Source organism: Prunus dulcis, chromosome 8, assembly GCF_902201215.1.
Source record: "Prunus dulcis chromosome 8, ALMONDv2, whole genome shotgun sequence".
Taxonomy (NCBI): Eukaryota; Viridiplantae; Streptophyta; class Magnoliopsida; order Rosales; family Rosaceae; genus Prunus; species Prunus dulcis.
Window position 1 is genome coordinate 8,782,348 of NC_047657.1, and position 23,896 is coordinate 8,806,243.

The 23,896-nt window shown below is 38.1% G+C and overlaps 3 protein-coding genes across 3 annotated transcripts; all 3 read left to right on the forward strand.

Moving 5' to 3' along the window:
• The first annotated feature begins 1,571 nt into the window (after positions 1 to 1,571).
• Positions 1,572 to 3,299, forward strand: LOC117638411 (disease resistance protein RGA2-like). The gene is made up of 3 exons (XM_034373543.1): positions 1,572 to 1,905; positions 2,108 to 3,075; positions 3,168 to 3,299. The coding sequence occupies exons 1-3, from the start codon at positions 1,572 to 1,574 to the stop codon at positions 3,297 to 3,299; spliced, it is 1,434 nt and encodes a 477-aa protein (XP_034229434.1).
• An 8,457-nt stretch (positions 3,300 to 11,756) lies between these two features.
• LOC117638412 (disease resistance protein RGA2-like) lies at positions 11,757 to 16,242 on the forward strand. The gene is made up of 2 exons (XM_034373544.1): positions 11,757 to 15,357; positions 15,653 to 16,242. The coding sequence occupies exon 1, from the start codon at positions 11,757 to 11,759 to the stop codon at positions 15,312 to 15,314; it is 3,558 nt and encodes a 1,185-aa protein (XP_034229435.1). The 3' UTR covers positions 15,315 to 15,357; positions 15,653 to 16,242.
• A 3,463-nt stretch (positions 16,243 to 19,705) lies between these two features.
• On the forward strand, positions 19,706 to 23,263 carry LOC117638413 (putative disease resistance protein RGA1). Its single transcript, XM_034373545.1, has one exon. The coding sequence runs from the start codon at positions 19,706 to 19,708 to the stop codon at positions 23,261 to 23,263; it is 3,558 nt and encodes a 1,185-aa protein (XP_034229436.1).
• Positions 23,264 to 23,896: the final 633 nt, after the last annotated feature.

A 23,896-nucleotide genomic window follows, 5' to 3' on the forward strand; every position in this document is an offset into this window, starting at 1 on the left:
TGTTGTCCACGTGTTAGGCTTGAAAGTTTGCCACACGTGTGGGGGCCTGTTGAGAGTGTTTGTCCCACATTGAAATGTTAAGGGACCTAGCCTGGGTTTATAAGGAGTTGGGCAACTCCCCCCATTGCCAATTGGTTTTGGGGTGGAACCTTAACTTCCTTCAGTAGGTTCCACCACTCATTATAGGTCTATTTTTCAGGCATTCGTCAAAGATTATGGCTCAAATTGCCAAAAATTTTGCAAGAATGATAACTTTTATTTTTAGTTTTCACTTTTTTGTTACAAAGGTGAATTTACATGTTTCGGTATACAAAATTGAACTTGCTTAAAATTGTTTTCAGTTCTTAGTTTTCATTTTGTTTGTTATCCATGTACATTTCTTCAATATCTTTCCCGCCACCCTCTCTTTTCACCATTCCTTCCCTCATTTCTCCCTTTTCTTCTGAAAGAGGCTGAGGATGAGGCAGGCCAACTAGGCAAGCAAATCGAGCAGGCGTACAGCCTTCAGTGGGTGCTGATAAGTGATGGTATGGGAAACCAAATGACAATGCTATTGCTGCAGTGCATTATGGTTTCAGCTAGCTCCAATCAAAGTTGACGCTATTCTTGGTGGGTGTTCTTCACTGACGCTCTACATGTTCCTCTTTTGTCATTCAATAAAAAGAGAACTGTGTTATATTGGATTATTACATTGTCTAAGGAAGTGGAGGGGCTCTGATTTTCCCCAAAACAAAAAACAAAAAAAGGAAAGATAATAAAATGAAAGATACATTCAAGCTACCATCGATAGTGATTCATCTTCAAGGGTCTCATCTGTTGGAAATTTAATATTAACTAATATTGATTTTCCTATTTGAATGGAAATTAATAAATTTCATTGGGTTAAAGACATGACCCTTGGGTTAAAGACATCTTCGCATGGGGGGTGACAACTCTTCAAACCTTCAAACCAAGGGATGCATTGTTTGGGGTGACAACTCTTCAAACCAAGGGATGCATTGTTTGCCTTTTTAGATTGGGATACCTTTTTGGAAAGGGTATTTCATCATCTATAAATAGAGCAATCCTCCTGTAGTTTTATTCATTCAATTTAATTCTCTACATATAGACTTTCATATATATAGAGCATTAGAGTTTTCATAAAGAGAGGTTCCTGCATAATATGGTTCAAAATTCCTTGTAAATTGCAGTGCTTCTTTCATAAGGAGGGGAGTCGTTGTATCCTGGGACGCGAACGCTAGTGAACCATAAGCACCAGTGTGGGGCGTAATTCGTCTTAAGGTCAAAGTGTCCAACACTTGTCTCAACTCAATTATTCAGGTTCTTGTAATCCATATTATGTGATTTTTTATTGTGTATGTTTGTAAGCATGCATTAATTTTGTAAGCATGAATTGAATGATTATTTCTGAATTTCTGTGTAAAATATAGCAATTATACCCTTTTTTCCAACATCATCAACCAAATTGAAGTTTTCCACTTGTTCAGATCCATTCCATTTCCAAATCCAACCATTCTCATCATCTCAGTCTCAGGCTTGTTTTGTTTTTCTGTTGTTTGTTGCTGCTAGAAATGGAAGCAGCAAACATAGTTTTATCTCCTCTTTTGCAAGTGATCTTTGACAGATTGGCATCCCCAACCCTACAAAAGCTTTCTGATATCTGGAGTGTCAAGGACAACCACGACAGCCTACAACGTGACTTAATGAGAGTTCAAGCTATTCTTCAAGATGCAGGGGAGAAACAATTAACAAACAAATCTGTCAGGCTGTGGTTGTCAAATCTCAAGAATGCTGCTTCTGATGCTGAGGACCTTCTGGACTCGTTTATCACTCAAGAAACTATAAAAGGCTATGATGCTGAGGACCTTCTGTCAGTCGTGAAGAGTGCTTATAGAGCTTTCACTAGTATCAGTTTTCAAATTACAAAAGGCACTCCACATGCTGAAAGAATTAGAAAGACACTCCACATACATGACGGGCTCTTGGAAGATCATGAAAGCAATTATTGAGTCTGCAACTAAGGATGAATGCAAGTTGTCCGAGATTGACCTACTTCAGTCTCGGATTTGGAATTTGTTGCACAATAAAAGATATCTCATTGTGTTAGATGATATTTGGACTGAAAACCAGGATGATTGGGACAAACTACGACCTTTGTTCAGAGGGGATGTTGATGGATGCAAAATCATTGTCACCACCCGCAATACAAAAACCGCATTCATGACAGACTCCCCAAATTCCCCATTTTATTTGAAGGGTTTAGCAGAGGATGATTGCTGGGCCTTGTTCAAGCAACGGGCTTTTGGGCGAACTGAAGAAGAGAAGTATCCCTGGCTTTTGTCAATTGGAAAGCAAATGGTTAAAAAATGTGGAGGTGTGCCATTAGCAGTAAAAAGTTTGGGAAGTTTAATGCGCTTTAAAAGAGAGGAGCAGCAGTCGTTGTTTATGCAAAATAGTGATCTCTGGAAACTAGATGCATGCCAAAATAAAGTTTTACCCGCTCTGATGTTGAGTTATATTCATCTCCCATCACATCTTAAACAGTGCTTTGCATTCTGCTCAATCTTTCCGAGAAATTATGAATTCAAGAAGCAGAAGTTAATTTATCTATGGATGGCAGAAGGATTAATTCTACAAGAAGGAAGCAAGCGACCAGAAGACATCGGTGAAAACTACTTTGCTGATTTGTTGTGGATGTCTTTCTTTCAAGAAGTAGAGTTATGTGAGGGTGTCAGTATAACTGGATACAAAATGAATGATGTCATTCATGATCTTGCACGATATGTTGCAGGAAAGGAATATGTGATACTTGAAAAGGGTGCCCCACCAAATGGACCAGCACAAATTCGCCATTCCTCTGTGGTTTATACGTATGGAGAAATTACAATTCCAGAAGCTCTATATGAGGAAAAACATTTACGAACTCTCCTATTGATTGGAGAATCCGGCTCATTAAGATCCATTGGAAAAATGTTTTCGACTTTTGTTTACTTGCGTTCGCTGGATCTGAGCAGCTGCACTGTTTACAATTTACCAGAATCGTTGGGTATTATGATATGCTTGAGGTTTCTTGACGTCTCTTACACACCAATTCGTCTGTTACCTGAAAGCACAAGCAAACTTTGTGCTCTACAGACTTTAAACCTTTTTGGTTGTCATAATCTTAGGAGCTTGCCTTTCTTAGGAGGCATGACCGACCTAAGACATCTCAATATAACTGGATGCCAAAGTTTGGACGGGATGTGTTCTGGTATTGTAAGGTTACACCAACTTCAGACATTGCCATTATTTGTTGTTAGCTGGGAGATCGTGCATGCCTTAAGACATCTCAATATAACTGGATGCCAAAGTTTGGACGGGATGTGTTCTGGTATTGTAAGGTTACACCAACTTCAGACATTGCCATTATTTGTTGTTAGCTGGGAGATCGTGCATGCCTTAAGTGCCACTAAGATCAATTTGGATTTATTGTTTTCATGCTTGGTTTCATGTATATGTTGGTTTCTTGCTTGGTTTCATATATATGTTGTGTTCTTAATGGGTTTTGGGTTCTTGAAAATAAACTGAGACACGACGCCTTTTTAGGCATACGACGACGATTACACGACGGTTTTTTTAAACTACCGTCGTTGTATTACTTATACACGACGGTTTTTTCATAAACCGTCGTTTGTATTACTTATAATAGACGACGTCTGTTGAAAATCCGTCGTCTATATATGCCAAATACGTCTGTTTTTGTTTAAAACCCGTCGTCTCTGTTGTGTATTACTTGCTATTAGATCTTTGTATAATCTGCTATAGTGATGGTCATTGCCTGTATTTTCACTTTATTATAGATAATAGGTTATAGTGTCGGAGATGGATAAGTCATGGATGCACTCGGATAGAAGATCGAAGGCATATGAGTTTGGGGTGGAAGCATTTTTGAACTTTGCTGTAGAAAATCTTCTAACTACAACACATATCCGTTGTCCATGTGTTAAATGTGTTAATTTGAAGTTGTTTGGGGTTGGAATTATAAGGGATCACGTATACTTTAATGGAATTGACCAAAGCTATAAGAATTGGACATTTCACGGAGAACCTTGGGAAGCAACTACTAATGCTAGTAGAAATGTTGAAGAAGATGATGGCCATAGTAGGTACAGTTTTGTGTCTGAAGAAATTGATATGGATGATAATGATTTTGGTGATTTTGGTGATTTTGGTTCCGATCCGTATGAGTTTGCCAATGTGATTGGGGATGGAGATCAACCAGTGTACCCTGGTTGTAGAAAGTACACGAAGTTATCGGCATTAGTGAAGTTGTATAATTTGAAGGCAAAACATGGGATGAGTGATGTCTGTTTTACAGAATTATTGATACTTCAAGGCGATTTGCTTCCAGAAGGAAATACAATACCAACCTCTATGTATGAGGCTAAAAAGACTTTGTGTGCATTGGGGCTGAGTTATGAGAAAATGCACGCATGCCCCAATGATTGCATCTTGTATAGGAAGGAGTATGAGGATTCAACTAATTGTCCTACTTGTGGTATCTCAAGGTGGAAGGAAGGCAAAGATTCAATCTTGAAAGAGGGTGTGCCAGCGAAGGTGGTGTGGTATTTTCCTCCAATTCCAAGGTTTAAAAGGATGTTTCAATCACATGAGACAGCTAAGAGTTTGACTTGGCATGCTGCTAGAAAATCAATTGACGGTCAGATGTCTCATCCGGCGGATTCCCCGTCTTGGAAACTTCTTGATGATAAATGGCCTGAGTTTGGTAATGAGCCGAGAAACTTGAGATTGGCTCTTTCATCTGATGGATTCAATCCCCACAGTTCTCTAAGTAGCAGATATAGTTGTTGGCCGGTTATCTTAGTTACATATAATCTCCCTCCATGGTTGTGCATGAAACGAAAGTTCATGATGTTAACCTTATTGATTTCCGGTCCTAAACAACCCGGAAATGATATAGACGTCTACTTGGAGCCTTTGATTGATGATTTAAAATCTTTGTGGGTTGGGATTAGAGGAGTGTATGATGCACATAATGGAGAATACTTTACACTCAGAGCTGCATTAATGTGGACAATTAATGATTTCCCGCCTATGGAAACTTATCTGGTTGTGTTGTTAAAGGATATAAAGCTTGTCCAATATGCGGCGATGATACACCTAGTCACAGGTTGAAAAATGGCCACAAAATTTGTTACATTGGGCATAGAAAATGGTTACCAATCAATCATCCATATAGGAGGCAACGTGCAGCTTTTAATGGGAAACCTGAATATGGCATACCTCCCGAGCCATTAACCGGAGAAGAAGTGCTGCATATGGTTGAAAATGGTGACAGAGTTTGTTGGAAGAAGAAATCAATATTCTTTGATCTCGAGTATTGGAAATACCTTCCCGTGAGGCATGCCCTAGATGTTATGCACATTGAGAAGAATGTTTGCGATAGTATCATTGGTACATTGCTGGAGATCCCTGGAAAAAATAAAGATGGGATTGCTGCTCGATTAGATTTATTGAACATGGGGGTCAAAACTGATTTGCAACCCAAGTATGGAGAAAGACGTACTCGTTTGCCTCCTGGGCCTTGGAATTTGTCAAGAGCAGAGAAGAGAGAGGTTTGCAATTCTTTCTATGGTATGAAGGTCCCTGAAGGTTATTCTTCAAATATTAAAAATCTTGTATCTTTACAAGATTCAAGACTTCTTGGCCTTAAATCACATGATTGTCATACCTTAATGCAACAATTGCTCCCTGTGGCAATTCGTTCTGTTTTGGAGAAGCCTGCAAGGTATGCAATAACTCGTTTGTGCTTCTTCTTCAATGCTATATGTGCAAAGACTGTTGATGTTTCCAAGCTAGATAAGTTGGAAGAAGATGTAGTAGTTACTCTGTGTTTGCTTGAGAAGTACTTTCCCCTTCATTCTTTGATATCATGGTTCATCTAGTAGTACATCTTGTCAGAGAAGTTCGTCTATGTGGGCCAGTATATTTTAGGTGGATGTATCCGTTTGAAAGATATATGAAAGTGCTGAAGGGGTATGTTCAGAATCGTACTCGTCCCGAAGGTTGCATTGCTGAGCGGTATATAGCTGAAGAAGCGGTAGAGTTTTGTACTCAGCATTTATCTGATGTTAGTACAGTTGGAGTGCCTTCAAGCCAAAAGATGGGAGTTTCAAAGCCATTATCAGGTTGCACAGTGAGCGTAGTTGATCAGGACCTGTTGAATCAAGCACATCTATATGTCTTGGAGAATACGGAGGAAGTCCTACCTTATATCGAGTACGTATGAGTTTTATTCTTTAAGTTTCCATTTTAAATTATTTCTTATGTTTATCTTATATATTTGGGACCGTAATGCTTGAATTTTTCGTGTCATGTAGGCAACATATGATCCACATCAAGACTGCTTATCCAAAATTTAGAAAGAGAACAAAGTGGCTGCAGGATAAGCACAATAGCACTTTCATTCAATGGCTACGCTTCAAGGTATATGTTGTTGAATAACATATTTCTTTTTTAATTTTCTTCTTATTTCTATGTTAGATTGAATTAAGATTTGATTAATTTGCAGGTTCAAAGTGAACTTGAGGAAGACAATCATGGCGTATCAGAAAATTTAAGGTGGCTAGCAGTTGGTCCAAACATGGCAGTGCCATTATATAGGAGCTATCTTATTAAAGGTATTAAATTCAATATCAAGGCACAAGATGATGTGCGGACAACTCAAAATAGTGGAGTTTATTTACTTGCACATACCATGCAAGTTGCTAGTGCCAAGGATAAAAACCCAATTCTCTCAAATATGGGTTTCTATGGTGTCATTCAAGAAATTTGGGACCTTGACTACCAAAAGTTTACAATCCCAGTCTTTAGGTGTGATTGGATAGATAGTTCTGGTCTTGTAGTCGACGAACTTGGATTTACCCTTGTAGATTTGAGTAAAATTGGACATAGGAATGACCAATTTGTTTTGGCTTCTCAAGTCAAACAAATATTTTTTTGTTGACGACCCGATGCATCGTGGTTGGTCGGTAGTGTTATCAATGCCTAATAGAGAATATAATGATGTTATTGGTGATGAAGTCTTAGGTGATGTGATAATTGAGTGTGAGCCATTTACTAGAGGGATGCCAAATGTTGACACATTTGATGAACTGGTGGGTGAGTTAGGTGGTCAAAATATTCGAGGTGGGTGTGAAGATATATGGATTGAATGATGCTTATGTAATTGGCAGTGTATGACATTAATTTTGTAATATATTGTAATGTGATTTCTTCACTTTCATTATACAGGTTTTGGCCACAAAACAATCAGTGCAAAAAATACTGGATCCAGATTACATCATTATATTCTGCATAAAAAACGACGTCTGTTCAAATAAAACACGACGTTATGGTGAACCATTTATTCAGCATATTTACCGACGTCTTAAAGCAACGTAACAATGAAGAACCACGACGCTATTGTGAAGCAATTATCCAGGATATCACGTCGGGGAAGGATTAAGAACCGCCATGTAATTCAAAATAACACGACTCCAATCCCATAATACCGACGTCTAAAAAACGAGATAAATTATCTGAACATTAATTTGGAACCGACGTTGTTTAATAAGTGCGTCGTAAATAATGACGTTGTTTAGAAGTTCAACGTCGTCTACATTAATAAGTGCGTCGTGAGTAATGAATACATATAAATACAACGTCGACTATATAAATGCCACCGACGTTGTTTCGCATTTCAACGTCAACTATATAAATACATACGTCGTAAATAATGACACTGACAACTATTTCCACGTCATCTTTTTTAGAAAAATCGAAGTGGAAAATTTATTTCACGACGGTTGTTTGTAAATAAGAGACGTAGTAGATTTCAATAACGTCGTCTTCTCATGTATTTAAAGATGTCATATTTTTTTCTTGTCGTGAAAATTATATTTAACGGCGTAGTGTTTTAGTTGTCGTCGTTGTATGTCTATCTTGCGGCCTTGTTCTTCTAATATGTGTCATATTTTTCCTTTTTAACGACGGTGATTTGTTTGAGTTGGTCGTCTATTCTCATCCTCGACTATTTTTTAAAACTTTAGCAGACTAAACACGTCTGTTTTTATTTGTTTTCGACGTTGTTTTATTTAACAACGTCTAATATTTATCGTTGTTGTTTGTTTCTGAAAATAGGACGTATAAATTTTGTAATACGACTCTCATATATTTGTAACCGACGTTATTTCGTTTTTCAACGTCTACTATATAAATACATACGTCGTAAATAATGACACTGACAACTATTTCCACGTCATCTTTTATAGAAAAATCGAAGTGGAAAATTTATTTTACGACGGCTGTTTTTATATAGGCGACGTAGTAGGAATCAATAACGTCGTCTTCTAATGTATTTAAAGACGTCATATTTTTTATTGTCGTGAAAATGATATTTAACGGCGTCTTATTTTAATTTTCGTCGTTGTATGTCTATCTTGCGGCCTTGTTCTGTTAATATGTGTCATATTTTTCCTTTTTAACGACGGTTTTTTTAGAGAGTTGGTCGTCTATTCTCATCCCCGACTGCTTTTTTAGATCTTTTTGCAGTACAAAGACGTCGTTTTGTATTTGTTGATGACGTTGTATATTTTAACAACGACGGTGATTTAGCATCGTGGTTTATGAGTGAAAAGATGACGGTGGATTCCACGACCATTGAAAAACCGAATACACGACGGTGATTTATCGTCGTCTTTTTGCTTTTTTGTAGTAGTGTCGGATGGTGGAAGTTCCCTCTGAACTTTCTCAATTGAGAGCTGCAGTGAGTTATCTGACTTCTTTGTCATTGAGTGTGGCTTAATACAAGCCTTGGCACTGAACCTGAGAGTGGCCATTACCCCACGACAATTTAAAAGTAAGTAGGTGGTACACATGAATCGAGATCTTTTGAGTTAAAATCCTACAGCCGAATGATCCATTGAGCCTTGTCAACTTGTGGTGTGTTTTTCTTTCTTAATTTATAGGGAATTTATAAGTTCCAAATTTCTGAATTCAAGCTCTCAATGGTGAATTAAGAATGAGCTGTGGTGCTTACCAATGTGACTACGTAGGAGAGAGGGTAGCAGCATATAACTCAATGAGGAATAATTCCATGTAAACACAATTTTTGCAATAGGCATTTGTCGTTCAAATAATTAAGAGCCTTCATCGATATACTCAATGTGTATTTGATTTTGTGTACTCCCCAAAAATACCGTTTTGCACCCAAAAAAAACATACAAAATTTGAAAATTTTCAGTTTTGGAATAGGCTTTTGAGTTCCTTAATCATCCAATACGACAGATTTTGGGTCCCCTATTTTACAAATGAATGAAAGAGGAAAAAGAGTAGGAACTTGTGTTTTTCAAAAAGATGAAGGTGTTTGGGTTTTTCCTACTGACTTGAAGGTGCTTGGGGGTTTCCTAGACAATACTTGTCATCTGGCAGAAACACTGTTGCATATATCAATCATGTTCTTCAACACGTACAATCAATGTCGTCCAATATTGGGCTAAAACAAGATATCCACCAAAACAATACAAGAAAAACAGATATAACCAAATCAAGACCAAAACCTCTAACAGATGCAACTAAAGAAAAACATATTTTCTTTAAGGATTCGTAGGATTTGTATGCACGGTGGCATCAGTGTGATGAGGATAATTAAGCCAAAGTAAAGGCATATATAGGATAATTAAGCCTTGATGAAATGTGGAAATAATGAGCAAAGAGAAAAAGATGAAAAGAGAGAAAAAAAAAAAAATCTCTCTCCAGATTCTCCACCATAAACCAAACAAGAAAAGTACGTAGAAAAAGCATTCTTCATCTCGTGAAGGGGGGGTCGGTCGGTGGAAAAGTGTCGTCCTTGGATTAAAGCTTTTCAAAGAGAATAGTGATTTGGATGACAAAAGTAAAGATGTATGAAATGAAAGACCTTGACTTTGACTGGGAATTAAGCAAAGACAAAGAAAACCAATGAATGAGAAAAATATAGGAAAAGAAAAGGAGAGGATTGAGCTCAAGAAAAGTAAGGTGAAAGGCATAGGGACATTAAGTAAATACACCAGATGCATTCAAATACTTTAGTTTCCATCAGCATTTCTGTACATATTTCCAGACCCTAGGCTTTATTTTCTATTTGTTTAGCCCTAGACTATTACATAGCTGTGTCACTCGTTATTTTTTTTCAAAAATGCTCACTCATAGCTTAGGATTTAGGCCAGAGACCAAAACCCCAGAGCTAAACTAGCCCTTAAAGAACGATTTTAAACATTAATCAACCATAAATTATATAAGTCATAGTCTCCGAAACTATACGAAATCCGACAAGAGAGGTGGAGATGGTAAATTGCTTGCTTTCACGGATAGTGATTATGCAGGAGATATGGAAGATAGGAAGAGTACAAGTGGCTATGTGTTCTTGCTAAGTTCTGGTGCTGTGTCATGGAGTTCGAAAAAACAGCCAATTGTTCGAAAAAATAATGCATCCAACTAACTCAACCAAAAAAGTTGCATCCAATTAATGATGTTCTTAGAATATTGATACAAAATAAATTAGGTGTTAAAAAGATATGTATTTTTGCAAAAATAATGCATCCAACTAACTCAACCAAAAAAGTTGCATACAAAATAAATTAGGTGTTAAAAAATATTTAATATTTGAATATGATCTATTACGACAAAGACTCATTGTCTTAATCATGGTGATTATTCAAAAGGTGTAACATCTTTGATACAATATAATCAATTTAATTAAATTTAATTCTTTTGTGAAATTTCAATTTTGCCCTTGGGAGCAGGGGTACTTTGGTCACTTTAAGGAAAAAAAACATTTATTGTATGGCATTACGTAATGGTGTAAGTTTGTGTTATTTTATACGAGGGACCATTTTAAGGTTAGCACAGGGCCCTCAAAATCTCCAGACCGACCCTGGTCAACACATCAAACTATTTACATCAAAAGAAGTTGAACCAGAAAGATAGTTCTTAAATCTTAATATTTGAGGCGGATGTGGGTGAAGCAAAAGCATGACAAAGGTGAGCTCCAACGGTCTGAACACGGAGAAGTTTCACGTAGGGCTGAGAAAAATATAGACCAATCAACCTCTTGTGTAGCAACATTGTAATATAGCGGGAGAAATAGTGTAAGCTTGATTTTTCACTCAAGTTAAATCATAATTCCTTGAAACTAGCAAGCAATGTGCACCACGTCTGCGCCATATGAGCTTTGGTATGGTTGACTGTTACCACAATGGGTTTTTTAAAACATTATTCAACCGTAAATTATATAAGCCATGTAGGAAAATCTAAACTAGCTTTAAACGACGATTTTAAACATTAATCAACCCTAAATTGTAAGAGTTGATTTAGTTGACTGTTGACAAAGTTTAAAGGAAGAGTGAATCAAATTAAATTTTAAAGGGCAAAGTAAGCCTCCTTACTCGATGAAAATAAGTAAAGTATTAAGTATTAACAAAATAAAGAAAATGTAGGCGGGTGGAAATGATGAGCAAAGAGAAAAAGAAGAAAAGAAAGAAACAAATATCTATCTCTAGATTCTCCACCATGAACCGCATATTTGCTGGCTTTTGAAAGGCCCTCTAAAGCAAACTGTTAACCAAATTGTATTTCTTTTCAGATCCATTCCAGATCCATTCCATTTCCATTTCCAGATCCAACCATTCTCATAATCTCAGGCTTGTTTTGTTTTGGTGGTGGTGTTGTTGCTAGAAATGGAAGCAGCAAGCATAGTTTTATCCCCTGCTTTGCAAGTGATCTTTGACAGATTGGCCTCCCCAGCCTTAAAAGTAATTGGTGATATGTTCGGTCTCGAGGACAACCTCAACAGACTACAAGATTCCTTAAAAAGGGTTGAAGCTATTCTTCAAGCTGCAGAGGATCAACAAATAACCAACACATATGTTATGTTTTGGTTGTCAAACCTCAAGAAAGCTGTTTCTGATGCTGAGAACCTTCTGGACTTCTGTATCGCTCGCTATGACAACAGGTATCTTAGAAATCCAATTTTAAAAGGCTCTCATGCTGAAAAAATTAAAAAGGCAATCCACAGATTAGATAAGACGATAAATGAGGGATTCTCAACATTTAATTTTAGAGAGCTTGGCGTAGGAGATCGACGATCTATCCAAAGGGAGACTGGCTCTTGCATCGTCGACCCAAAGATATATGGAAGAGATGATGAGAAGGAGAAGTTAGTCAAATTGTTACTGTCTTCGGAAACTTCCCAGGATGGATATGCAACTTGTATTCCAATAATTGGTATTGGAGGAATTGGCAAGACCACTCTTGCTCAATTGGCATATAACGATGAGAGGGTCTCCAAACTCTTCGACTCTAGAATGTGGATTTTTGTTTCTGAGAATTTCAATGTCAAGAAGATTATGAAAGAAGCCATTGAGCGTGTAACAGAGGAGGAATGCAAATTGTCGGAGATTGAACCACTTCAGTCTCGGCTTTTGAAATTGCTAAAGAAGAAAAGATGTCTGATTGTGTTAGATAATGTTTGGACAGAAGACCAGGATGATTGGGACGAACTAAGACCTTTGTTTAGAGCGGGTCTTGTTGGATGCAAAATTATTGTCACCACCCGCAGTCAAAAAATTCCATTAATAATGGACTTCCCAAATTCACCATTTTATTTAAATGGTTTGAAGGATGATGATTGCTGGTCTTTGTTCAAGCAGGGAGCATTTCTACGCGGAGAAGAAGAGAAGTATCCAAATCTTACACAGATTGGAAAGGAGATTATCAAAAAATTTGGAGGAGTGCCGTTAGCTGCAAAATGTTTGGGAAGATCAATGCGCTTGCAAAGAGAAGAAAAACAGTGGTTATTTATGCGAGATTGTGAACTCTGGGAATCAGATGAAAGCCAACATAAAGTTTTCCCTGCCCTGATGTTGAGTCTACCCCCACATCTTAGACAATGCTTTGCATTCTTCTCATTATTTCCCAAAAATTATGAGTTCAAGAAGCAGAAGTTGATTCATCTATGGATGGCAGAAGGCTTCATTCCAAAAGAAGGAAGCAAGAGGCCTGAAGACATTGGTGAGGAATACTTTTCCGAATTGTTGTGGATATCTTTCTTGCAAGAAGTACGGCTACATGACGGTGGAGAAACAATTGGATACAAGATGAATGATATCATTCATGATCTTGCACGATATGTTGCAGGAAAAGAATATGTGGTACTTGAACAGGGTCGGCCACAAAATTGGTCACCAGCAGAGATTCGTCACGCATCTGTTGTTTATAGATATGGTGCAAGAATTACAATTCCAGAAACTCTATATGAAGCAGAACATTTGCGAACTCTCTTATTGATTGGAGATTCTGGCTCATTACAGAACGGAGATAAAATTTATTCAAGTTTTGAGTACTTGCGAGTGCTAGATCTCAACAACTGTGATCTTGTTGATCTGCCGAATTCCCTTGGTGATTTGATATGTTTGAGGTATCTTGACTTGTCTTACACGCTCATCTCCAAGTTTCCTGAAAGCGTAGAGTATCTCTTTTTTTTGCAGACCTTAAACCTAACTTGTTGTCATAATCTTGAGATTTTGCCTTGTTTGGGATTAAACCTGAGACATCTTAACTTAAGTGGATGTGTGCGTTTGACTGGTATGCCTCCTCAAATTGGATCTTTAGTTAATCTTCAGACATTGCCACTTTTTGTTGTGCCGAAGGGGGCGGGGTATATTCAGCTGCAGCAAGGTTTAAATCTTTATGGGGAGTTGAATATTACTCGCTTGGAGAATATTACTCGCTTGGAGAATATTGACGTTGCTTCTTTACTGCCCCAAGCTTTATTTTTTCATAGGCAGTTATCTTCATTGGAATCAGCAAAACTGCGTAAGATGAAAAATCTTGATTCATTGGGATTATACTGGGGTCTTATTCCACAATTTATAGATTCATTCCCGAAACTACCTACTGCCCAACTTGAAGTAGATGTCTCAGGATCAGGTATAGCACGACAACCTGAAGAAGTTATTGAAGGTCTGCAACCACACAAAAATCTGAAAAAGCTAGTTATAAATGGGTATCCAGGAATCAAATTTCCTGATTGGGCTCTCCCAAATCTTGTCGCTGCTGAATTCACCAACTGTAGAAGTTGTGAACATCTTCCAGCCCTTGGGAATCTTCCGCTACTTAAGACGCTTTCTCTGCAAGGAATGCATGGCGTGCAGAGCATTGGTACAGAGTTCTATGGTGATGGTACATACATATGGTTTCCATTACTCGAAGAACTATCAATAAGTGATTTTGCAAACTTGAAAGAGTGGTCAAGTGCAAATGATGGAAATGCATTCCGTAGATTGAAGAAATTAACTGTAAAGAGTTGCCCCAAGTTAGCACATATACCGTTACCTCAGTCCCTTCAACATTTGGAGCTGCGGAATTGTAATCCTACAATGGTGCCCGTAGCAGATTTAAGTTTGCTGTCTGTTCTTATTATTGACAAAATTCCAGACCTAGTGTATCTCCCAGAAGGGCTCTTTGCATCAGCTAGTCTGTCTTCGTTGAAGATCTTGTCTTGCCCCAAGCTTCATTCAATGCCTTTGCATATGCAAAACCTTAGTTCTCTGAAATCATTGACCATTCGTTGGTGTGGAGAGCTGTCCTCTCTACCACAAAGTTTGCAGAACCTTAAAGCTCTGGAGTCACTGGAGATTAGTGGCTGTGGCAAGCTAACATCCCTGCCAGATGGTGGAATTGCAGGTTTGGCTTCCCTTCGAACTTTGTCCATTGAAAACTGCAGTGAGCTGACTTCTCTGTCGTCGAGTTTGGAACAGCTCACATTGCTTGAGGACTTGACCATCTTGGACTGTCCAAAACTTGGTTCTTTTCCAGCAGGTGTGCAACACCTCTCCTCCCTTCGAAGTTTGATGGTTTTGAACTGTCCTTGGTTTGATTCTCTGCCAGAAGGGTTGCAAAATGTCAAGACCCTGCACTGCTTGGAAATTAGTAGCTGCGGCAATCTAACAGCTTTGCCAGAATGGCTTGAGGATCTTGCTTCTCTTAGATCTTTGACCATATATGATTGTCCTAATTTGAAACTACTGCCACTGGGTTTCAAGCTTCTCACTAAACTCCAGCACCTCTCTATTCAAGAATGTCCTGAGCTTGAGGAAAGATGCAGACAACGTAGCGGTGAGGATTGGTCGAAAATAGCCCATGTCCCGCATAAGTACATTGGACCGCCTCAGGTAAAGCGGTCTGCCGAAGCGAGCACATCGGGAAGCTCTTCTGTCCAAGAATCTTCTCAGTAAGAAACTTCTATTTCATTGTCATCAACAAGCTATTATCATTATGGTAAGTCATTCCTCTTGGTATTATCATTATGTATTTCTATGTACAAGGCTGTTTTGAGAATCCTCTGATTTGGTATTGTATAGATATCATATTAATTAAATTCCTGTGTTTTCGTCAACACTCCGTATAGGTGTTGTTGATTGATACTTTGTTTCGAAATGAGAACATTGTAGATATATGACTCTTTCAATATTAAAAAAGCATAAAAAGGCAACCTTGTATAATTAGTTCAAAAGTGTTACTTGTCTCTGTAAGTTGATGAAATGAATTTTCTTTTGTGGTTTTGCCGCTGCAGGGCCGCAGGGGTTGGATGTTTTGAGGAGATAGTGGCCACAGGGGAAAGTTTATTGATGATAGGCTTTTTGGGTTTTAATCGTTTTATACTTGCAACTGCCTCCCAAGAAGCTGTTTCATTGCTTAATGGCAGAATGGATTGGTGGAGCAACATTGGCAATGTGATGGAAGATTTAAGACGGTTGGTGGTCGACATGTACGTGACGGATGTTTTGTATCAACCTTGAGAGGGCAACGGTGTGGCGCATGCTCTTACTCAATTTGGCTTGAAGGAAGGCTCCAGTTTCTTTTGGACGGCACCACCTTGGCTGGACTGTCTTCTAGGGAAAGATAGGGATGTGGGGGTAGGGTGTTTTTTATGTATTTTTTGTGGAGGTGTTGTGGTATTCTTTTTCCCTGTTTAGATTTTCCTCTTTGCTGGGATTTTTTATGGCAAAAGTTTTAACGAGGCCATTGTTTTTGCCCCCCTATACGTTTTCCTAGTTGAATGAAATTCTCCTTTTTTATTTTAAAAAAATAGGGTTTACATGTCTCTCTTAATTTTGGTTCTGTTTATTTTTTATTTAAATAAAGTTTTAGTCATATTGCATTGTTGTATTGTAGATTTTTGCTTGATAGTTGCCATTTGATTGCTCATACAACAGCTCTCTTTGCTCGACAGCCATCATCCAATATGGTAACTTTTTTCCAGTTTTGTTGGTATGATTTCCAATTAACGTGAAGCTTCTTGTTCAAATTGTCTGGATTGAGAAATCTTCAGACAAACGCTCATCTTTATTTGCTGTTGGTTATCTTTGCTCTTTTTTAAAATGAAAAAAAAAAACTCTGGCTTGTTTTGGTTTCAACTATTTGTACAATTTCATTTTGTTAAAGAGTTTTTACAATTTCAATGGTCAATCCATAATGGCCGTGGGATTTCAGGGTGAACACAGACTTTACAAGACCTCATATTGGAGTCACAGTAGGATGATTCAGTTCAGACGCCTGCAACTTCTCTGCCCAGCATGAATTGTAAAGAGAAAAGGAGTACAAATCCAAATTTTTGCTCTTCCAATAATCTCCACTTCGGATGGTGGAAGTTCCCTCTGAACTTTCTCAATTGAGAGCTGCAGTGAGTTATCTGACTTCTTTGTCATTGAGTGTGGCTTAATACAAGCCTTGGCACTGAACCTGAGAGTGGCCATTACCCCACGACAATTTAAAAGTAAGTAGGTGGTACACATGAATCGAGATCTTTTGAGTTAAAATCCTACAGCCGAATGATCCATTGAGCCTTGTCAACTTGTGGTGTGTTTTTCTTTCTTAATTTATAGGGAATTTATAAGTTCCAAATTTCTGAATTCAAGCTCTCAATGGTGAATTAAGAATGAGCTGTGGTGCTTACCAATGTGACTACGTAGGAGAGAGGGTAGCAGCATATAACTCAATGAGGAATAATTCCATGTAAACACAATTTTTGCAATAGGCATTTGTCGTTCAAATAATTAAGAGCCTTCATCGATATACTCAATGTGTATTTGATTTTGTGTACTCCCCAAAAATACCGTTTTGCACCCAAAAAAAACATACAAAATTTGAAAATTTTCAGTTTTGGAATAGGCTTTTGAGTTCCTTAATCATCCAATACGACAGATTTTGGGTCCCCTATTTTACAAATGAATGAAAGAGGAAAAAGAGTAGGAACTTGTGTTTTTCAAAAAGATGAAGGTGTTTGGGTTTTTCCTACTGACTTGAAGGTGCTTGGGGGTTTCCTAGACAATACTTGTCATCTGGCAGAAACACTGTTGCATATATCAATCATGTTCTTCAACACGTACAATCAATGTCGTCCAATATTGGGCTAAAACAAGATATCCACCAAAACAATACAAGAAAAACAGATATAACCAAATCAAGACCAAAACCTCTAACAGATGCAACTAAAGAAAAACATATTTTCTTTAAGGATTCGTAGGATTTGTATGCACGGTGGCATCAGTGTGATGAGGATAATTAAGCCAAAGTAAAGGCATATATAGGATAATTAAGCCTTGATGAAATGTGGAAATAATGAGCAAAGAGAAAAAGATGAAAAGAGAGAAAAAAAAAAAAATCTCTCTCCAGATTCTCCACCATAAACCAAACAAGAAAAGTACGTAGAAAAAGCATTCTTCATCTCGTGAAGGGGGGGTCGGTCGGTGGAAAAGTGTCGTCCTTGGATTAAAGCTTTTCAAAGAGAATAGTGATTTGGATGACAAAAGTAAAGATGTATGAAATGAAAGACCTTGACTTTGACTGGGAATTAAGCAAAGACAAAGAAAACCAATGAATGAGAAAAATATAGGAAAAGAAAAGGAGAGGATTGAGCTCAAGAAAAGTAAGGTGAAAGGCATAGGGACATTAAGTAAATACACCAGATGCATTCAAATACTTTAGTTTCCATCAGCATTTCTGTACATATTTCCAGACCCTAGGCTTTATTTTCTATTTGTTTAGCCCTAGACTATTACATAGCTGTGTCACTCGTTATTTTTTTTCAAAAATGCTCACTCATAGCTTAGGATTTAGGCCAGAGACCAAAACCCCAGAGCTAAACTAGCCCTTAAAGAACGATTTTAAACATTAATCAACCATAAATTATATAAGTCATAGTCTCCGAAACTATACGAAATCCGACAAGAGAGGTGGAGATGGTAAATTGCTTGCTTTCACGGATAGTGATTATGCAGGAGATATGGAAGATAGGAAGAGTACAAGTGGCTATGTGTTCTTGCTAAGTTCTGGTGCTGTGTCATGGAGTTCGAAAAAACAGCCAATTGTTCGAAAAAATAATGCATCCAACTAACTCAACCAAAAAAGTTGCATCCAATTAATGATGTTCTTAGAATATTGATACAAAATAAATTAGGTGTTAAAAAGATATGTATTTTTGCAAAAATAATGCATCCAACTAACTCAACCAAAAAAGTTGCATACAAAATAAATTAGGTGTTAAAAAATATTTAATATTTGAATATGATCTATTACGACAAAGACTCATTGTCTTAATCATGGTGATTATTCAAAAGGTGTAACATCTCTGATACAATATAATCAATTTAATTAAATTTAATTCTTTTGTGAAATTTCAATTTTGCCCTTGGGAGTAGGGGTACTTTGGTCACTTTAAGGAAAAAAAACATTTATTGTATGACATTACGTAATAGTGTAAGTTTGTGTTATTTTATACGAGGGACCATTTTAAGGTTAGCCCTCAAAATCTCCAGACCGACCCTGGTCAACACATCAAACTATTTACATCAAAAGAAGTTGAACCAGAAAGATAGTTCTTAAATCTTAATATTTGAGGCGGATGTGGGTGAAGCAAAAGCATGACAAAGGTGAGCTCCAACGGTCTGAACACGGAGAAGTTTCACGTAGGGCTGAGAAAAATATAGACCAATCAACCTCTTGTGTAGCAACATTGTAATATAGCGGGAGAAATAGTGTAAGCTTGATTTTTCACTCAAGTTAAATCATAATTCCTTGAAACTAGCAAGCAATGTGCACCACGTCTGCGCCATATGAGCTTTGGTATGGTTGACTGTTACCACAATGGGTTTTTTAAAACATTATTCAACCGTAAATTATATAAGCCATGTAGGAAAATCTAAACTAGCTTTAAACGACGATTTTAAACATTAATCAACCCTAAATTGTAAGAGTTGATTTAGTTGACTGTTGACAAAGTTTAAAGGAAGAGTGAATCAAATTAAATTTTAAAGGGCAAAGTAAGCCTCCTTACTCGATGAAAATAAGTAAAGTATTAAGTATTAACAAAATAAAGAAAATGTAGGCGGGTGGAAATGATGAGCAAAGAGAAAAAGAAGAAAAGAAAGAAACAAATATCTATCTCTAGATTCTCCACCATGAACCGCATATTTGCTGGCTTTTGAAAGGCCCTCTAAAGCAAACTGTTAACCAAATTGTATTTCTTTTCAGATCCATTCCAGATCCATTCCATTTCCATTTCCAGATCCAACCATTCTCATAATCTCAGGCTTGTTTTGTTTTGGTGGTGGTGTTGTTGCTAGAAATGGAAGCAGCAAGCATAGTTTTATCCCCTGCTTTGCAAGTGATCTTTGACAGATTGGCCTCCCCAGCCTTAAAAGTAATTGGTGATATGTTCGGTCTCGAGGACAACCTCAACAGACTACAAGATTCCTTAAAAAGGGTTGAAGCTATTCTTCAAGCTGCAGAGGATCAACAAATAACCAACACATATGTTATGTTTTGGTTGTCAAACCTCAAGAAAGCTGTTTCTGATGCTGAGAACCTTCTGGACTTCTGTATCGCTCGCTATGACAACAGGTATCTTAGAAATCCAATTTTAAAAGGCTCTCATGCTGAAAAAATTAAAAAGGCAATCCACAGATTAGATAAGACGATAAATGAGGGATTCTCAACATTTAATTTTAGAGAGCTTGGCGTAGGAGATCGACGATCTATCCAAAGGGAGACTGGCTCTTGCATCGTCGACCCAAAGATATATGGAAGAGATGATGAGAAGGAGAAGTTAGTCAAATTGTTACTGTCTTCGGAAACTTCCCAGGATGGATATGCAACTTGTATTCCAATAATTGGTATTGGAGGAATTGGCAAGACCACTCTTGCTCAATTGGCATATAACGATGAGAGGGTCTCCAAACTCTTCGACTCTAGAATGTGGATTTTTGTTTCTGAGAATTTCAATGTCAAGAAGATTATGAAAGAAGCCATTGAGCGTGTAACAGAGGAGGAATGCAAATTGTCGGAGATTGAACCACTTCAGTCTCGGCTTTTGAAATTGCTAAAGAAGAAAAGATGTCTGATTGTGTTAGATAATGTTTGGACAGAAGACCAGGATGATTGGGACGAACTAAGACCTTTGTTTAGAGCGGGTCTTGTTGGATGCAAAATTATTGTCACCACCCGCAGTCAAAAAATTCCATTAATAATGGACTTCCCAAATTCACCATTTTATTTAAATGGTTTGAAGGATGATGATTGCTGGTCTTTGTTCAAGCAGGGAGCATTTCTACGCGGAGAAGAAGAGAAGTATCCAAATCTTACACAGATTGGAAAGGAGATTATCAAAAAATTTGGAGGAGTGCCGTTAGCTGCAAAATGTTTGGGAAGATCAATGCGCTTGCAAAGAGAAGAAAAACAGTGGTTATTTATGCGAGATTGTGAACTCTGGGAATCAGATGAAAGCCAACATAAAGTTTTCCCTGCCCTGATGTTGAGTCTACCCCCACATCTTAGACAATGCTTTGCATTCTTCTCATTATTTCCCAAAAATTATGAGTTCAAGAAGCAGAAGTTGATTCATCTATGGATGGCAGAAGGCTTCATTCCAAAAGAAGGAAGCAAGAGGCCTGAAGACATTGGTGAGGAATACTTTTCCGAATTGTTGTGGATATCTTTCTTGCAAGAAGTACGGCTACATGACGGTGGAGAAACAATTGGATACAAGATGAATGATATCATTCATGATCTTGCACGATATGTTGCAGGAAAAGAATATGTGGTACTTGAACAGGGTCGGCCACAAAATTGGTCACCAGCAGAGATTCGTCACGCATCTGTTGTTTATAGATATGGTGCAAGAATTACAATTCCAGAAACTCTATATGAAGCAGAACATTTGCGAACTCTCTTATTGATTGGAGATTCTGGCTCATTACAGAACGGAGATAAAATTTATTCAAGTTTTGAGTACTTGCGAGTGCTAGATCTCAACAACTGTGATCTTGTTGATCTGCCGAATTCCCTTGGTGATTTGATATGTTTGAGGTATCTTGACTTGTCTTACACGCTCATCTCCAAGTTTCCTGAAAGCGTAGAGTATCTCTTTTTTTTGCAGACCTTAAACCTAACTTGTTGTCATAATCTTGAGATTTTGCCTTGTTTGGGATTAAACCTGAGACATCTTAACTTAAGTGGATGTGTGCGTTTGACTGGTATGCCTCCTCAAATTGGATCTTTAGTTAATCTTCAGACATTGCCACTTTTTGTTGTGCCGAAGGGGGCGGGGTATATTCAGCTGCAGCAAGGTTTAAATCTTTATGGGGAGTTGAATATTACTCGCTTGGAGAATATTACTCGCTTGGAGAATATTGACGTTGCTTCTTTACTGCCCCAAGCTTTATTTTTTCATAGGCAGTTATCTTCATTGGAATCAGCAAAACTGCGTAAGATGAAAAATCTTGATTCATTGGGATTATACTGGGGTCTTATTCCACAATTTATAGATTCATTCCCGAAACTACCTACTGCCCAACTTGAAGTAGATGTCTCAGGATCAGGTATAGCACGACAACCTGAAGAAGTTATTGAAGGTCTGCAACCACACAAAAATCTGAAAAAGCTAGTTATAAATGGGTATCCAGGAATCAAATTTCCTGATTGGGCTCTCCCAAATCTTGTCGCTGCTGAATTCACCAACTGTAGAAGTTGTGAACATCTTCCAGCCCTTGGGAATCTTCCGCTACTTAAGACGCTTTCTCTGCAAGGAATGCATGGCGTGCAGAGCATTGGTACAGAGTTCTATGGTGATGGTACATACATATGGTTTCCATTACTCGAAGAACTATCAATAAGTGATTTTGCAAACTTGAAAGAGTGGTCAAGTGCAAATGATGGAAATGCATTCCGTAGATTGAAGAAATTAACTGTAAAGAGTTGCCCCAAGTTAGCACATATACCGTTACCTCAGTCCCTTCAACATTTGGAGCTGCGGAATTGTAATCCTACAATGGTGCCCGTAGCAGATTTAAGTTTGCTGTCTGTTCTTATTATTGACAAAATTCCAGACCTAGTGTATCTCCCAGAAGGGCTCTTTGCATCAGCTAGTCTGTCTTCGTTGAAGATCTTGTCTTGCCCCAAGCTTCATTCAATGCCTTTGCATATGCAAAACCTTAGTTCTCTGAAATCATTGACCATTCGTTGGTGTGGAGAGCTGTTCTCTCTACCACAAAGTTTGCAGAACCTTAAAGCTCTGGAGTCACTGGAGATTAGTGGCTGTGGCAAGCTAACATCCCTGCCAGATGGTGGAATTGCAGGTTTAGCTTCCCTTCGAACTTTGTCCATTGAAAACTGCAGTGAGCTGACTTCTCTGTCGTCGAGTTTGGAACGGCTCACATTGCTTGAGGACTTGACCATCATGGACTGTCCAAAACTTGGTTCTTTTCCAGCAGGTGTGCAACACCTCTCCTCCCTTCGAAGTTTGATGGTTTTGAACTGTCCTTGGTTTGATTCTCTGCCAGAAGGGTTGCAAAATGTCAAGACCCTGCACTGCTTGGAAATTAGTAGCTGCGACAATCTAACAGCTTTGCCAGAATGGTTTGAGGATCTTGCTTCTCTTAGATCTTTGACCATATATGATTGTCCTAATTTGACACTACTGCCACCGGGTTTCAACCTTCCCACTAAACTCCAGCACCTCTCTATTCAAGAATGTCCTGAGCTTGAGGAAAGATGCAGACAAGGTAGAGGTGAGGATTCGTTGAAAATAGACCATGTCCCACATAAGTACATTGGATCGCCTCAGGTAAGGCGATCTGGCGAAGCGAGCACATCGGGAAGCTCTTCTGTCCAAGTAACTTCTCAATAAGAAACTTCTATTTCATTGTCATCAACAAGCTATTATCATTATGGTAAGTCATTCCTCTTGGTGTTGTGGTGTGCTTTTTTATTTTCTCTTTATAGGGGATTTATGTATTTCTATGCACAAGGCTGTTTTGAGAAACCTCTGATTTTGTATTTTATGGATATCATATTAATTAAATTCCTGTGTTTTCGTCAGAGAATAAAAAAGCAACACTTCGTATAGATGTTGTTGATTAAAAAAGCAACCTTGTATAATTAATTCAAAAGTGTTACTTGTCTCTGTAAGTTGATGAAAGGAAATTTCTTTTGCGGTTTTGCTGCTGCAGGGCTGCAGGGATTGGATGTTTTGGGGAGGGAGGGAGTGGCCATACGGTTGGATGTTTTATTGATGATACGCTTTTTGGGTTTTAATCTTTTATACTTGCAACTGCCAATGCTTAACGGCAGAATAGATTGGTGGAGCAACACTGGCAATGTGGTGGAAGATATTAGACAGTTGGTGGTCGACATGTACGTGGCAGATGTTCTGTATCAACCTTAAAAGGGCAACGGTGTGGCGCATGCTCTTGCTCAATTTGGCTTGAAGGAAGGCTCTAGTTTCGTTTGGAGGGCACCACCTTGGTTGGACTCTCTTCTA